We start from the raw sequence: 14937 nt of genomic DNA, 5'->3' as shown, positions 1-14937 counted from the left end.
TATTTTCCTAGGCCTGAATACAAATATATATACATCAGTTAGATATCGATACCCTACCCCCTCTCCTGGGTTAAATGGTAAAATTGTCATAGAAGAACCATATCTATCCGGTATGTTGGGTAGGACGGCAGTACAAAATACCACAACATTCATCACAATTCACAAATAGTACAACATTTGTTGAAGTGTTTGAGTAATTAGCACGATATCTTACCATGGTTGGTGTAATTGGCATGTCGATATTTGTAGATTTGAAGCGTTCCAAAATATCAATAAATACCGATACATATAAATAATTGGCACTTATGTCGATACTTTGAACTATCTAAAACCATAGTCACAAAAATTCACAAAAATTTCCGATTTTTTCAAAAAAATCTAAAAAGTCTCGGAATTGATAGGTTACTGAATTCCAAATGAATTCCAAAAGGAATAAACAATAAAAACGGTAAAAATCTCCTAATTCTCAATGTTTACCGATAGCTTTCTATTATTTTTTTTTTTAATATTTTATTTTCTAAATTGCAATTATTTGGAGGATATCTCTAGACTATATTAGCCGGGTCTATCGGAAGCCTCTCAACTCTTGAGTAGTCAAATTTAAATCTCTCTTTTGTTATTATTTAGCCATCCCTCCTTTGAGTTTGAAATATTTACTAAATGCCCCTAAATCAAACACCCACCAATTCCAATCGAAATCAAACACTAATTTCTCTTGCAATCGAAATCAAACACCAATTTCTCTCTATATATATGAAGGGCTTTGTTGAGAGGTATAAGGTTTTTTTTTAAGCAGTATCAAGTGTGGGTTGCTGCGAATAAGGATAAATTGGAGGAAGAGTCATATAGTTGAGAGGTATAAGATTTTTTTGAAGCAGTATCAAGAGTGGGTTGCTGAGAATAAGTATAAGGTTAGAATTTTGCCTTTTTTTGTTTTGTTTTTTTTAATTATTATTATAAAAGTTTGATGTGTATTACTTATAGCCTGAACGCATATCAGGTTCTGCATGCTTTCTCTAGGTTGAGCAATGGGTATTATAACTGTATTAGCGGACAAATAAGTTTAGTTTTGGTTGAAAATGATGAATATCAATATATAACGAACACAAACACAGATATTTGAATATAAGGAGATGTTTTTTTGGGTGATTGAACATGAAACTATGAGTAACTAAATATGTTGCAATTTGTTTATATGTGAAATCATGTGAAACTATGATTGTGTCATATATATTTTGGGATTTTTGCTTTCAACTTTCTCTTTGATCCTGACTGTTTTTGCTGGGTGGTCTGTGAGTTCATATATATTGGGATTTTTTTTCTTAGTCGTAACATGATCATATCTTTTGAGTGACCAATTGCCCCTTCCGGAACGCATAAAACACAGTTCTGTAACGACAATTTACAAAAGCAAGACTTTTGAGTGAGTACAGTTTATATGAATGTTGATACCAGATTTGGTGCATCATATGGCATGGCCAACTGAGGATGAATCATTAAACGCTGTAGGAACTTTTACCTACACAAAGTAGAAATTTGGGATTAGTTTGGGCGTACCTATGATTGCTCGGCTCACCCCAGTCATCCCATCCTTGAGGAAGTACAACACTAGACATGAAACTCATAATAAACACCACCCTAGAATAAGGACCTTCCTAAGATGGCAGTCCCTACGCCAGTGATCCTACAACCCAAGAAGGTAAAGCCGGTGTCCTGTGCTTCCGATACCCTGCGTTGTGCTGTGATAGCACTTGGTCCTTTTGCAAGGGAATGCACATGGCATTTCTGCAGGAATTAACGCAAACAGAAACAAGGTTAGTTTTGTGTTGTGCCCTACAGTTGACTTTTGAGTGAGTACAGTTTATATGAATGTTGATACCAGATTTGGTGCATCATATGCCATGGCCAACTGAGGATGAATCATTAAACACTGTAGGAATTTTTACCTACACAAAGTAGAAATCTGGGATTAGGTTGGGTGAAGCACAAGGTAACCACGAGAAAAACAGAATAAGTTACAGAAGAGTAGAAATCTGGGATTAGTTTGGGCGAAGCACAAGATAACCACGAGAAAAACAGAATAAGTTACAGAAGGTTCTAGAAAGTATTCAGAAAATAAGCAGATCGCTTACTGTTTTGACTTTTTTGAGAACAGAAATGCCAGTGTTCATGTCATAATCATATACAGATGGAGGTGTCCTCATTGAACTGTACGAAAACCGTAATATGCTTGAAGAAAACTGAGATTCTGAAGATTCCACCGAGCATATAGGATCAATAAAATCACCAGGCCGGCTTTGCTGTAAGCTACTGATTAGCTGCCCCTCGGCGGTAAGGTTATATATACTCACATTAGGAAGACCATTTTTACACTCATATACGACAAGATGATCAGTGAATAGTTGTATGTCCTGTATTTTCACACTGTAGGAAACCCAAATGTTAGTACACTTTCAGTAAGTTGAAACTGTGCAGTGATGAGAAACTATGCTGTAAACTAGACAGCATAAATATGAAGTTTGAAGATATTTTATTGTCCATAGGACACAGAAGGAAACGTGTTCAGATGGACATAGACATACCCATTCTGGAACAACACTTTCAACTACTATCCGAAAATAAAGTTGAGATAACAAGACTTTAGATATATATATTTGTAAATTTGGAATTTGATATATGCTCCAAGGAACCGTAACATGATGATGCACAATCACACAATCACACACTGCCCATAAAACTTTTATGTTTTAATTATTTATGGGCTTTCCCCATTTTTTCCGATTTTTTTAACGAATTTGTACGAATTAACGATTTCTGCTTTGCCGAATTGATGCCGAATTCCAACTCTGTGACTAGGTACAAAACTCGAATTTCATAAAACACTCTTCTTTCTTTTCTTCGTTGAGCTCATTCCTCAAAAACCCCAACACTTAATCAAACTTCAAATCTAGCTTTCATCTCAAAAACGATGTTGTTTCAAGTGGGTGGACAAGGGGTTCGTCCCACTTTCTTTGAAATGGCAGCAGCACAACAACTTCCAGCAAGTCTAAGAGCTGCTTTAACATACTCCATTGGTGTAAGTCTCACTAATTTTTTTTTACTTGTGTGGATTCTTTTAAATTTATGATTTTTGGATGTTTTTAGTTAATTTAAGGTTTGGGTAATTGTTTTTTTTGGTTGGTTTGATGCAGGTTTTGGCTTTGAGAAGACCTTTTCTACATAAAGTGTTGGATTATGATGATGAGTTCTTTGCATTGTTGATGTTGGTCCTTGAAACTCATAGCTTGAGAACTACAGGTTTGTTTTTTCTTCTAGTTATGCTGTATGTTTTGTTAATTTTGAGTTATTGCTTGTGTTTTCAGGTGTTTTAGAGATTACCCATTGTTTTGTTTGTTTAGCCGACTGCATATCCTCTTAATTTTGGTATTAAAGTTTCAAAGAGTTCGTTGGGATTTTCGAACGAGGATTAGAGCAAAGCTAGAAGGCAACCCACTTTGTGAATTTCATACATGCCACATCACTAAAAGAAATGATTTTGCTCTTGGTATTTGAACTATGAAGTACATTGTTGAATCCCAAGACATTTTTTTTGAGGTGACGTGTATGGAATTCGCAAGGTGGGTAGCCTGCTTTAGCATTGCTCTAGCTAAATATGTAGTTTACTTCTTGGAAATCCACAAAGTGGATCTCATCGAACGTTGTTTGTCTTGGACATTGACAACAAATATACGACTTCTAGGAGCACGTTTTGGTTCAGAAACTATTCGACTGCTCGGAAACCATGTCACCGTGTCTCAAGAGCACCAGCCCCAGAACGTATTGACTATCGAAGAGCCATCGTTGCACGAGTAATTAAACTCCCTAGTCACTGCTTTCGGTTTGAACCCACGACCTCCCACAGTATGACCGTGTCACACAACTGCTGAGCCACAAAAACTTATGTGCTTGATGAACGAAAACATGTATTAGAATTGTGCAAGGTATAAGGTGACCAATAGGTGCATGACAAATTCTTAGTGAGAGTTGATATATCAACTATCGACATATTGTCATGTCCACATCATTCATGTCGATTATTACTGCTCTTCTATATATGTCATCCATGTGTGATTTAGCACTTGGTCATGTTGTCATATGCATGTCATCAATGTATTTTATGTAAAGATTGTTGAACAGTGACTTGGCTGAGATCTAGTTATTGGGATTTGGGAGTTTGATTTCCTTTCCAATAATATTTGAGTTGGTTGGTTTTGATAAGGATGAATTGGTTGAATAGAGTTCCCAACTTGGAGTCATTACCTCACTTGATGTTTCACACTTGTTTTCTGGTTTACGAACTTGTTTGCAGAGGCTTCTTTTGCCGAGTCTCTGTATGGCTTGCGAAGGAGAGCAGTGAAGTTAAAAGTGAGCAAGGACAATTCTCGTACAAAAGCAGGTGATAGCCTTCATCATTCGGGACTAGGGAAGCACCAAAGAGTCCTCTCTGTTGCATTTCTGGTACAACCTTCTTCTTTAGCAATCTCTGTTGCGCCTTTTTGTAGCATTTTGCAGTCTCGCTTTTACATATCTTTTTTACTTTTTAGATTGTATTTCATTATTGTGATAGTTTTTGCCTTTGCTTCCTGGAATAAACTCTATTCTCTAATTTGCTTACAATCTTTTGGAGCATGCATATTTCTATGTATGTGTATGCGTATTCCCCCATTCAAGTTCACACATTGATATTCAGTATCTACTTGATCTTGTAGGTTGTTCTGCCATATTTTAAATCAAAGTTGCATTCTATCTACAACAAAGAGAGGGAAGCTACACTTCAAGCTAGTCTATGGGGACCCAGTGATGTGAGATTTGATGATTCTGACTATTTTGATAGCGGTGAAACTTCTCATGTTACGTCAGGAACTTTGAGTTCGAAGGTTCATGCGATGGACACGCATTCAGAAGAGGATTGAGGCAATTATTGGTGCTTGCTACCCATGGATACATGCAGGCAATGAAGGTACATTTCGCTGTTTATAAGCTACATCAGTTTGAAGGATTATTTTGGTTTGCTTTCAAACAGTAAACTCACTCACATCATTTTAATATCCTTGTTGTATGAGTATCTAGATCTTACATATTATTCTCAAGTGCATATTAGTCATTAGTCAGGTGTGGCTATGTAATATTGTTGTTTCATTTGTAGTTGATTACGGAGTTGCCATAGTATGAAGGGCGTGTCATAAATGATTCGGCAAAGCTAAATTGGAAATGGCCTCTAAACTTTTTTGCTTGATGTGGGAAATCGGGAACACTAAAGGTTACGACTTACGAGGGGGCAAACCTTGAACAGGTAGGAAGAAACATGTAATGAAGTAATAGTGGGAAAAAGTAGGCAAATATAAAAAATTGGTTTCCGAGTGGTACGGGTTTGAGTCTCCTGTAAAATGGCTTATTTAGTGGAAGCAAGTTTTGCAGTGATTATGAGTTTAAGCCAATGTTACTACACTAGTGGAGCTTATTGATGATGATAAAACTCAGTGCAGTCTATTATATGTTGTTGAAGGTCTTTACTTAAAGCATTATGCATGAGGCCTAATATTCCTCTGAGACTATCAAATGCATCATATTGTAATTGTTGCTTACATGTCTTCTATTTATATGACATAGGAGTTGAAATTTCATTCTTTATATTTGTAGCTCGACTCGTGCCCCATCTTGAAGAAAACAGACCATTCTTTGTTTTAATGAAACTATCATTTCTTGAATTGATTTTAATGAATATCTTGCTAATCATTATATCTAATTCATATTTAGATTGTTTTTCATGATCCTTTTCTGAAAGTTATGGATGCACATGAACAACCTGTCAATGTTGTATTTTGAGCATGGCATTACCTTTATACACTAATTTAGTTCCATGACAAAAGTTCTCTGGTTTAATGATGTAAAGAATTTTGAACAAAAAAATAAGACTATTGGATGATCTCCTTCACAGTTCTACATTGATTTGACTTGTATCTGTACAGAACATCAACTCGGATGAGAGAACCAGGATTAATAATTTCTAAGCACTCTTTTTTTTTTGCTCGGTAAAAGTGATATTCCATTAATAAAAGAAAAGTAGGCTGAGAAGGCCTACATTACAAGAGAACAACCGAAAAATAAATATTTACAAGCGATGAAACAAAACATAAGAAGAAAAAAACAAAAAAACCCTGACATGCACTGTCACCCCATGTCTAACAACATAAGACAATCCCATCTAGCAACAAAATCCTCAAAGAAGCATCCTCTAAACTCTTTGAAGACTTTAGACCACCGAAATAACAAAGCTTTTATCGAGAGAATTTCTAGGCACTCTTAGCTACCCTTAAGTAATCATAAGAGTTATAGTCTCTCTGTTGGATTTTATTTTCAGTTGTACCTTCTGCAAATATCTGCCATTGAATGCTCAGTCTCAGGCTCTCAGTTCTATAGTAAATTGGTGCAGGACTCACATTTGCTTACCAGCTGTTATATCTGTTGGATGCTACTGGATTTTATTCCCCTGGATTGCATGCACTTGGCATTCATGTCTGTCGTGCAACAGGACAAGAGCTGGTAAGCTTTCTCCAGTCGCTTTCTATTTACTCAAATTGCATTGAACTTTATGGTTGGATTACCTGCTTACCATCCCAAACACGTAGATAACATATTTATGAGAATTGAGAACTATCATGACACAAATTTATGTTTGATACTACTACACTAAATTGAGGTCGTCTCATGGGCCTGCATGGAGATGAGCCAAGGGCTCGTTACAATACTTGTGATAATATTTCACCTGCAAATTTAAGTTTATGTGGACAATAATACCCTTATCGGAAAAAAATTGGCAATGTGGATGCCCCAGGCAATGTTGACTTGATTGTCCTTTTGATGTGTTGTGATGATGGCATATGATTTCCTTGTTATGGTGTTGGCTTAGTAAAGGTGAAAACCAGATATACAACTATCCATGTTGACCTCTATATTGAATAATTATTAGGGTAGTTAGGGATGACCCCATTACTAAATCATCTCGTAGCCGTTGGGGTTATTATTACCTAGTGAAAGTTGGCGTGTCTTGGTAACATGGCTTTAGAACCCCGCTTTTCTGTTCTTATGCTTCTGTTGCCTTTATCCTCATAAATAGGACATGATGGGGCCATTTACACTTGTTTTCCTTCCTTCCAAAAGCTCAGTACCTTGTACTTAATTTTAATTTATTTTGATGTCAAGGTAGATGGACACTTCTTCTAGAATTTCAAAAATAAGGAGCCAGGAGCGTGAGAGACTTCGTGGACCTCCTTGGTTAAAGGTATAAATTATCTTACACAGTTTACATGTGATTGATAGTGTTTGAGCTCTATCTAATTTTCTCGTTCAAATGCTTTTTCATTTTTCAGACATTACAAAGAGTGTTATTGAGTTGTATGTACACCACACTGGACTATGCACAAACTGGTCTCATTGCTGCAGTGTTCTTCTTCAAAGTGAGTGTGCCATTGCTATTTTGTGAACACTGCTGTGTGATCTGTGGTTGGTAATGCAATACTTTCATATCTTATATAACAATTCTTCGGTTCATGTTGCATTCACTCTGTCCTATTCTTTAATTGTTATCACAATGGACATAGACATGTCAATAGTGCACGTGAATGACTGCATATGAACATAATGTTCATTGGTTGATGTCATTCATTAAAATGTTTCTTGTTTGATGAATAGGTGGAAATGAATGATTGTTGTTTTGATTTGTTTTTAATGGGCGGATAATCAAGGAGGGAAGTCAGATTGGTTTTGTTTTCCTTAGACCCTAGGAGCCAATGGGAAGTTTGTTTTGCTGGTATTAAGCAAGATGATTGCACTTATATCAAATTAGAATATTGGTGATGTTTAGTTCAAAAGACATAAAGGGAGATGCATGCATTTGATTAGTTTAGATGTTTCGTCAGTCAAAGTATTAAACTCAGGCTTGCTCTTTTCCTTCATCTAGCGTCACCTACCATAAAAGTTTGGAAGAGTTGAGAATACAGTCCCAAATTGGATTTTGAGTGCCTTGCATAACAGTATATTAGTTCCCGGGCTTATAAAAAAAACTAAAAAGTTATTAGTTCCCGGGCTTCTCCACTCACCACCAATTGGTTGCGAGTTGGATGCTTTAGGGTTTAATATGGTATTAGAGCAGGCTATTGTATTTTGCCCAAGGGCCCTGTTTATTCCACGTTCCCCAGGCATGTTGTCCACGTATTAGGCTGAAGTAACGGCACATGTGAGGGGGTGTGTTGAGAATATAGTCCCATATGGTATATTGAATACCTTGCATAACAGTATATAAGTTCCTGGGCATCTCCACTCATCACCAATTAGTTTTGAGTTGGATGCTCCAAAGTTTAATAGAAACTAACACACCACTGAAATTTTACAGATGATGGAGTGGTGGTACCAGTCTGCGGAAGAAAGAATGTCAGCTCCTACTGTATATCCACCACCTCCTTCGCCACCACCTCCAAAGGTAATTGTCATGTACCTTTTCACTCATATTGTTTAATACATTTCTGCATTTTCCCTCATGTGGTCTATGTTCCAAGTAGCAAGGGATTTACTAAATCAAATGCTTTTCGTCTTGCAGTCACAACACGCTTAAGATTGGTAAACAAATCATGATCACACAAACAAATCTCAATAGCTAATATAGGAGCATGTAACCTATTTAATCTCGAATCAGTTGTGCATGCTGTCACATATTTCCTTACTGTCTCCTTTCACATCAACTTTAATCTTTGCATTTTTAATTGCTCTCATAGAATGTTTGAGTTGCAAGATTGTGCTTCTTAATAAGAAAAGTAATTTAGAACCTGCAACTTTGTTACATGTTTACTGTTTGGTAGGAGACGCAACCAATGACATCTTAATCTTTATACCGACTAGGTGTTATGGTGTCATCTACTAGTGATTCCAGAGTTAGCTTCTATTAGATAGTGATTTCTTTAAGTTTAGATAATTTCATTGCCCAATTAATAAAATCCAATTCTGTGGAAAAAACACACACGTAAAGCAGGTTGCAGAGGCGGGAATTCCATTACACCCCGATGGAACAATTTGCCCCCTGTGCTCGCAGAAGCGTGTAAATCCATCGGTGGTTGCAGTCTCAGGGTTTGTCTTCTGCTACCCATGCATATTCAGATATGTATCACAGGTGGGAAACTTCATGCCATTCCTTACAAAAATTTGAACCATGTCAATTTTCACCTTTAAATGATCTTATTTATTCATTGTTTGCACAACAGTATAAGCGCTGTCCAGTGACCTTGATGCCTACCACTGTTGAGCAAATACGGAGGCTTTTTCACGATATGTAGAAATAATCCAGTCAGAACTCAGAAGTTAGGAAACCAATTATACTTAGCTTGTAGGACCTGACTCAGGTATGCTCCCGAAGAAGCGCAGATGGAAAATCAGAAAATGTACACAGGAACACACCATATGTCAAATAATGTCAAAATATTCATCCTTGTAATTGTTCCTTTTCGCTTTGTTATCTGCTGAAATGGTGTATAATTAATCAATTCATTTGAGATAATGTAGTCATCTCAAGCGTGATGTCCTTGACACACTGAATTGAAGTGTTTGTATTACGAAAATAACGAACATGGATGTTTGTATGACAATCTCAAATTTCTGCAAGGGTTGTATAATAGACTGTGTTCACCTATGTTCTCGTCACCAGTAATTTTGAGCGGAAAAGGAGGCTACTAACGTGGAGTTCAGAAATAATGTGGCTAAATTCTGCATTGTATGATTGATAACTGGCAAGAGCAAATATATTCATGAAGAGCAATTCAAATTTACAAAACGAAAAAAGCTTAAATAATATTTTCATAGTCTGTATCAGATAGATCTGAACCCAAGATGAAAACGAAGATGAACAATTTAGAGAACCTTGAGGGCATCGAGGTCACAGGAAATATAAGGTATTAAGTTGTACTCTAACTGAGTCTAAAAGGTTAGAGTGGTGTTGGACCTTGCCCCTTAGGGTTTAGGGTCTATGGAAATTTACTAACTGTCCCAAGTACAAGAACCTCTGCCTCAATGATGCATGCATCTTTCAGCAGGAAACCTTTTGTATTGTCGTTAAGAGCATCAAGTGACACGAAATTTGGAAAGCCATAGCCAGCTCCTTGCTCAGTAAACCAAAAGTTAGCTGCCAAGAAAAGAAGGAAAAAAAACAAAGGGTTCAGACTTACATTATGAGAAAACTCCGTGAGAATCATGTAGTCATGTAAGTTAAGATTTTACTTTTCTTCTCAGTGTGTTCACTCTGGGTTTGTTCTCTGACTCGAAGCTTATAGGCTACATACACTTTCTGACCTTTAGGAAATGGTGTTGAACGATCCAATGCTAAATACACAGAAATGCTAGCATCTTTGGTCATTCCAGAGCCCCTGGGATATAGCTTAATTTGCCTGAATCAAATGAGAAACGAAGAAGAAGATAAGATGGAGAAGAGTTGAAGATTCTTCTTGTTCGTAAGCTGAAAATGACAGAAGTCACAAGCCGAATGGATAGTTCCAACTTATTTACCATTTGTAGTCTCCAGCCATAAAAGAACTTGAGTAATAAAAATCATCCTTCAACTGTGAAAACCTTTCAATCTTCCATGAATGGTTAACAGTACTTGAGTATAAGCGAGAGACATTCACCTTGTCCTTTATTCTTGCAAACAAACACCTCAGCTCCGAAAACACAAGTGTCATTGAGAAGGTATCCATTAGAAGGGTAATTAAAAGTTGTAAGGGATATGAATTGGGGGAAGCCCCATTCTGTCTTCAACATGAAAGCGGCGAACTCTCCGTCCATTGTCTGAGCATCACAATATCATTATGGCTCAAATCCAATGTCACAAATTTGGGTGTGCGTGGTCTAATTGTTGCAATAATTAAGTGGCAGTAACAATTCTCTTAGATTCTTGCCAATATTGTGAAGCAAAAGTGTTGGCATGACAAACTACATAAAAGAAAATTGGACAAGAGATTACCTTCCACCTTCACATACTTGTCTCGGATATGATCATACAAAAAAAACCTGAAAAATACATTTACTTCCCAAGTAGTTGGAAGAGAGTTGGTCTCGGCTACAGCCAAATAGAGAGAAATGTGATCTTTCTCATTTATGTCCTTGTTTCCACTTGGATGCAATGATAATTTCCTACAAATACGAATATGCAATCATATGGTCATATGGAACTATGGATGTATTCAAAATTTCAAACATTTTCAGAAAAATGAAATGGATTCAGGTGGTCAGGTATGTTTCCCCATCCAGCTATCCTTGTATATGTATCAAAATGAACAAATATTATATATATAGCTAATAGCTCCACATTTCACATTTGCAGTCTCAAAGTTTGTGAAAGGATAGATAGCTCCACATTATTTAGTGATTTGCAGTCTGAAAGTTTGTGAAAGGATACATAGCTCCACATTATTTGGTGATATGCTGTCTAAAAGATTTTAGTTCCCTGAGTGAACCCTTCTGTACAATGCTTAGAACCATAAAAATTTAAATTAAAAACAGAAACAGATTTTTACTAAATTTCGTGAAAAAGTACCATTTGTAGCCTTCGGTTTCAAAGATATTAGATTCATATCTTGTAATCGAGTTCTTGGAAAGTACGGAAAATGACTGAATTTTGAAGATGTAATGGGAAGGAGCAGCATCTGTGATTGATCTAGTCACCCCTGCAATGGACGAGTTTGACATTTATACAACAAAGCATACGCATCAAAGAGCTTTTGGTGCATTTTTCCCGTGCATTGCTGATATATTGTCACCCTTCACTTGCACCAAATTATGCTAGATAAAATTAATGAAGAAGGGAAAAGTACCTTCCAAGCCGTCTTCATATATAAAATTCATCTTTCACAACAAAGAAAACACTGCCTTGACCCAATTAAACTGCATACAAAGGATTTGGTTCTACTATATGGTGGAAGCTTTGTTAACGTTAATGTGTGACTGGTTAATCCCCCAAAGTTTTAAAGGATACGTGGAGACATTTTCTTGTATTGCTCTTGCCTTACCTAGAAGTATACTAAGACTGCTTTGAGCCTTTGATCTTGTTATATTCCAGGCATTCTTTTTGAGAAACTGTTCTTGCTTTTCTTCCAAGAAAACTAAGACCATGTAACTCTATATTCACCCGCATAAGTATTCCTGAAAGTAGAAACTTCCAAATACTAAAGTTCTAAATTGGCGCAGTCTCATTATCAAAAATAATAATAAAAATCACTACAATAGAAACATAAGAATCCAAGACAGAGATGAACAATTGGTCAGGCGTTAATTGCCAAAACTTGGACAGTCCAGAAGAAGAAGGAGAGAAAAGTGAAATGAAATAATGAGACCCAATTTCTAATACTTTAAATAAAGAAAATTTTAGCAGTAATTGAAGAGCAAAAAAGTGGGCCTTTATTCCAGTTTGAAGATAAACCCTTTGTATGGTCTGAATGAAGGTGAGTTAAGAAGTATGCTTGGCTTGATTCTGTCCATTTGTTTACTGAAATCATACCTTTCTCCATTTTGAAGAGACTTAGTAGGAAATTTTTTGTTGATTTTGCATTTTAGGGTTTTGAGGTTGGTGTTTTGAAATCGGAAGTTTGAAATGTTTTGGGCTGGTTTCAATGGGCTGGGTAATAAACAAGCCCAATACACTCTGTATTCAGTATAGACTTTTTACATATACTAGTCATTTGAGCACGCTCGATGAGCGTGTAACGTTGGCTAAACCGGATATACTCAGTGCCAATTATACATTCGACATACACATCCAAATATTGTTAAGATTTATGAATTTATGATTCTTTTTCACTTTTATTTCTCGTCTCTCCAAAAACAAATAACTATCTTATTTTTTTCAATGGGGAAAAGTGAGAACTAATCAATAGAAATATGAAAATTTCTTTTAATCAAATAAGAAATTAATTTGTTAAAGTGAGAAGAGGATAAAAAAAAGAATGAAAGAGTGAGGAATGGAAAAGGAGTGATTTGTCCCTGCTCAGTAGCAGCACGTCTGGAATGTTGAGAATTTAGAATTTTTAACTGTATCGGAATAACAAAATTATTGTTAAGATTTATGAATTTATGATTCCCTTCCAAAAACAAAGATTCTTCTTCTTTTTTCAATAGAGAAAAGTAGGAAATAATTAATAGAAATATCAAAATTTTCTTTAATCAATAAAAATTAATTTGTTAAAGAAAGAAGATGATGAAAAAAAAGAATGAGAGAGTGATGAAAAAAAAGAATGAGAGAGTGATGAATAGAAAAGAAGAGACTTATGCAATATGCGATTATGCGTACACAATGGACATCTAATTAGTCAAGTATACTATCTAATGTTGCTAAAAACTTAGCCGCCGATTATCCCACATTACACGGTAGCAAATTGCCACGAAGGATTTATTTATTTATATTTATATTTTTAGGTTGTTGTTGTTTTGTTGTTTTTTTTTTTTTTTTTTTTTTTAAATTTTATTATTGATTTATTATTATTATTTTTTCATTTCAAATTTTGAGCACACACAGCAAACCCATGAAAAAAAATGTACAATCAAGGCATAGTTTTGCTATCTTGTAACAATTTTTTTCATACGTTCTAATAAAAACTTGTGATCAAGTTGATAAAAAAGAGTTTTGGTAATTAATACAAGTAAAGACTCAATTTTGGTGAACACAACCATCTCACACCAACTAACTTTTTTTGCGGTGATTATAAAAAAATATTTAAAACAAAAAAGGACTCACAACAACAATCTTCCAAGGATTTGCTATTCAGCTCAAAACAAGTACTACAACCATCGTTGTTTTTTATTTTTTTTTTATTTTTTTTTTCAATATGAGAATTTTCCCTGCTATGTCAAGAACTATTTGAAACCCGTTAGCTCAATGACCGATTGGCAAAACTATTGAATGATGAGATGCGGAAAATCCTTGCTATTCAACTCGAAACAAGTACAACAACCACCGGTTTATTAGCATTTTTTTTCCAGTCCGAGAATTTTTCTTGCTACGTCAAGAACTATGCTTATGCAGTTCTTTTTTCGGGAAAATTAAAACAATATATTGTGTGTTATTTCTAAAAAACTTTGGTCTCAATGTTAGCAAATGGAGAACTGCTTTATTTGAGACGCGAAAGGAAGCTAGCAAAGTTCAGAGGGGAGATTAATGGTGAACTAGAAACTGAAATAGGTTAGAGCACAGTGTATGCCGGAGCTTATTGTCACACCCCGAATTTCGACAAAATCGGAATAACAATATTTATTTCCGACTCTTCAATTTTGGAGGTGTGATACATTCCCAACTTTCAAAAACCCATCACCGTTTAATTATTCTAATAATTTGAAACCAATGATTTTCTTTTTTAAAAATAAACCAAAGTCAATTTCATTACAAAAATTCACAAAAACCCATTATCGTTTAAACTAGGGGTGAAAGTGGATATCCAAATATTCGAATCCGATTCGAATTCGTATTCGAAAAATCGGATATTATCCGAAAATTTCGGATTCGGATTCGGATTCGGATTTTTTTTTATGTCCGAACTGGTTTCGGATACGGATTCGATACTGCCATATCCGCATCGATAATATCCGATCCGATTTAAAAAATTAATAGTTATTATATATAATTAATTTATTCATTTTTTATTGTATAAAATATTATATAAAATCATAAACTAATAATATAAAATTATAATAACAAAATAATAATAATAAATGACAAATATATATATCTATACTAGTTTTTATAGTGGTAAAATGAATTATTCAAAACAAATAAAATTTTAATTAATTTTAATTTTCGGATCGGATATTATCCGATATCCGTTTCGGATATCCGAAATCGGATTCGGATAATTTTTTAATATCCGTCAG

At 35.3% G+C, this 14937-nt stretch overlaps 3 protein-coding genes and 1 long non-coding RNA gene across 5 annotated transcripts; 1 reads left to right on the top strand and 3 right to left on the bottom strand.

The window, feature by feature from the left end:
- Positions 1–829: 829 nt before the first annotated feature.
- On the bottom strand, positions 830–1946 carry LOC147506148 (uncharacterized). Its single transcript, XR_015193590.1, has 2 exons — positions 1880–1946; positions 830–1785 (listed from the first exon to the last, which is right to left on the bottom strand). It is a non-coding gene; the product is annotated as an uncharacterized LOC147506148 (long non-coding RNA).
- Positions 1947–2087: 141 nt separating this feature from the next.
- Positions 2088–9716, top strand: LOC147506147 (peroxisome biogenesis protein 12-like). Its single transcript, XM_086558420.1, has 12 exons — positions 2088–2331; positions 2857–3076; positions 3192–3297; positions 4349–4497; positions 4749–4909; positions 4941–4999; positions 6473–6582; positions 7247–7321; positions 7410–7496; positions 8432–8518; positions 9065–9202; positions 9294–9716. The coding sequence occupies exons 2-12, from the start codon at positions 2969–2971 to the stop codon at positions 9363–9365; spliced, it is 1152 nt and encodes a 383-aa protein (XP_086414546.1). The 5' UTR covers positions 2088–2331; positions 2857–2968; the 3' UTR covers positions 9366–9716.
- An 86-nt stretch (positions 9717–9802) lies between these two features.
- Positions 9803–12659, bottom strand: LOC147506145 (MATH domain and coiled-coil domain-containing protein At3g58250-like). 2 transcript variants are annotated; one of them, XM_086558419.1, is made up of 7 exons: positions 12575–12659; positions 11892–12219; positions 11615–11744; positions 11042–11211; positions 10588–10866; positions 10303–10469; positions 9803–10207 (listed from the first exon to the last, which is right to left on the bottom strand). In XM_086558419.1, exons 2-5 carry the CDS (start codon positions 11920–11922, stop codon positions 10787–10789), a joined length of 411 nt encoding a protein of 136 aa, XP_086414545.1. In that variant the 5' UTR covers positions 11923–12219; positions 12575–12659; the 3' UTR covers positions 9803–10207; positions 10303–10469; positions 10588–10786. The 2 variants fall into 2 exon arrangements, with proteins under 2 accessions (XP_086414545.1, XP_086414544.1); XM_086558418.1 differs by having other exon boundaries at positions 11892–12652.
- LOC147506146 (MATH domain and coiled-coil domain-containing protein At3g58410-like) lies at positions 10050–10760 on the bottom strand. Its single transcript, XM_086605709.1, has 3 exons — positions 10588–10760; positions 10303–10469; positions 10050–10207 (listed from the first exon to the last, which is right to left on the bottom strand). The coding sequence occupies exons 1-3, from the start codon at positions 10758–10760 to the stop codon at positions 10050–10052; spliced, it is 498 nt and encodes a 165-aa protein (XP_086461835.1).
- Positions 12660–14937: the final 2278 nt, after the last annotated feature.

The sequence above is a fragment of the Coptis chinensis genome, chromosome 4 (genome assembly GCF_015680905.1).
Source record: "Coptis chinensis isolate HL-2020 chromosome 4, ASM1568090v1, whole genome shotgun sequence".
Classification (NCBI taxonomy): domain Eukaryota; kingdom Viridiplantae; phylum Streptophyta; class Magnoliopsida; order Ranunculales; family Ranunculaceae; genus Coptis; species Coptis chinensis.
This window is presented reverse-complemented; position numbering and strand designations above follow the sequence as displayed.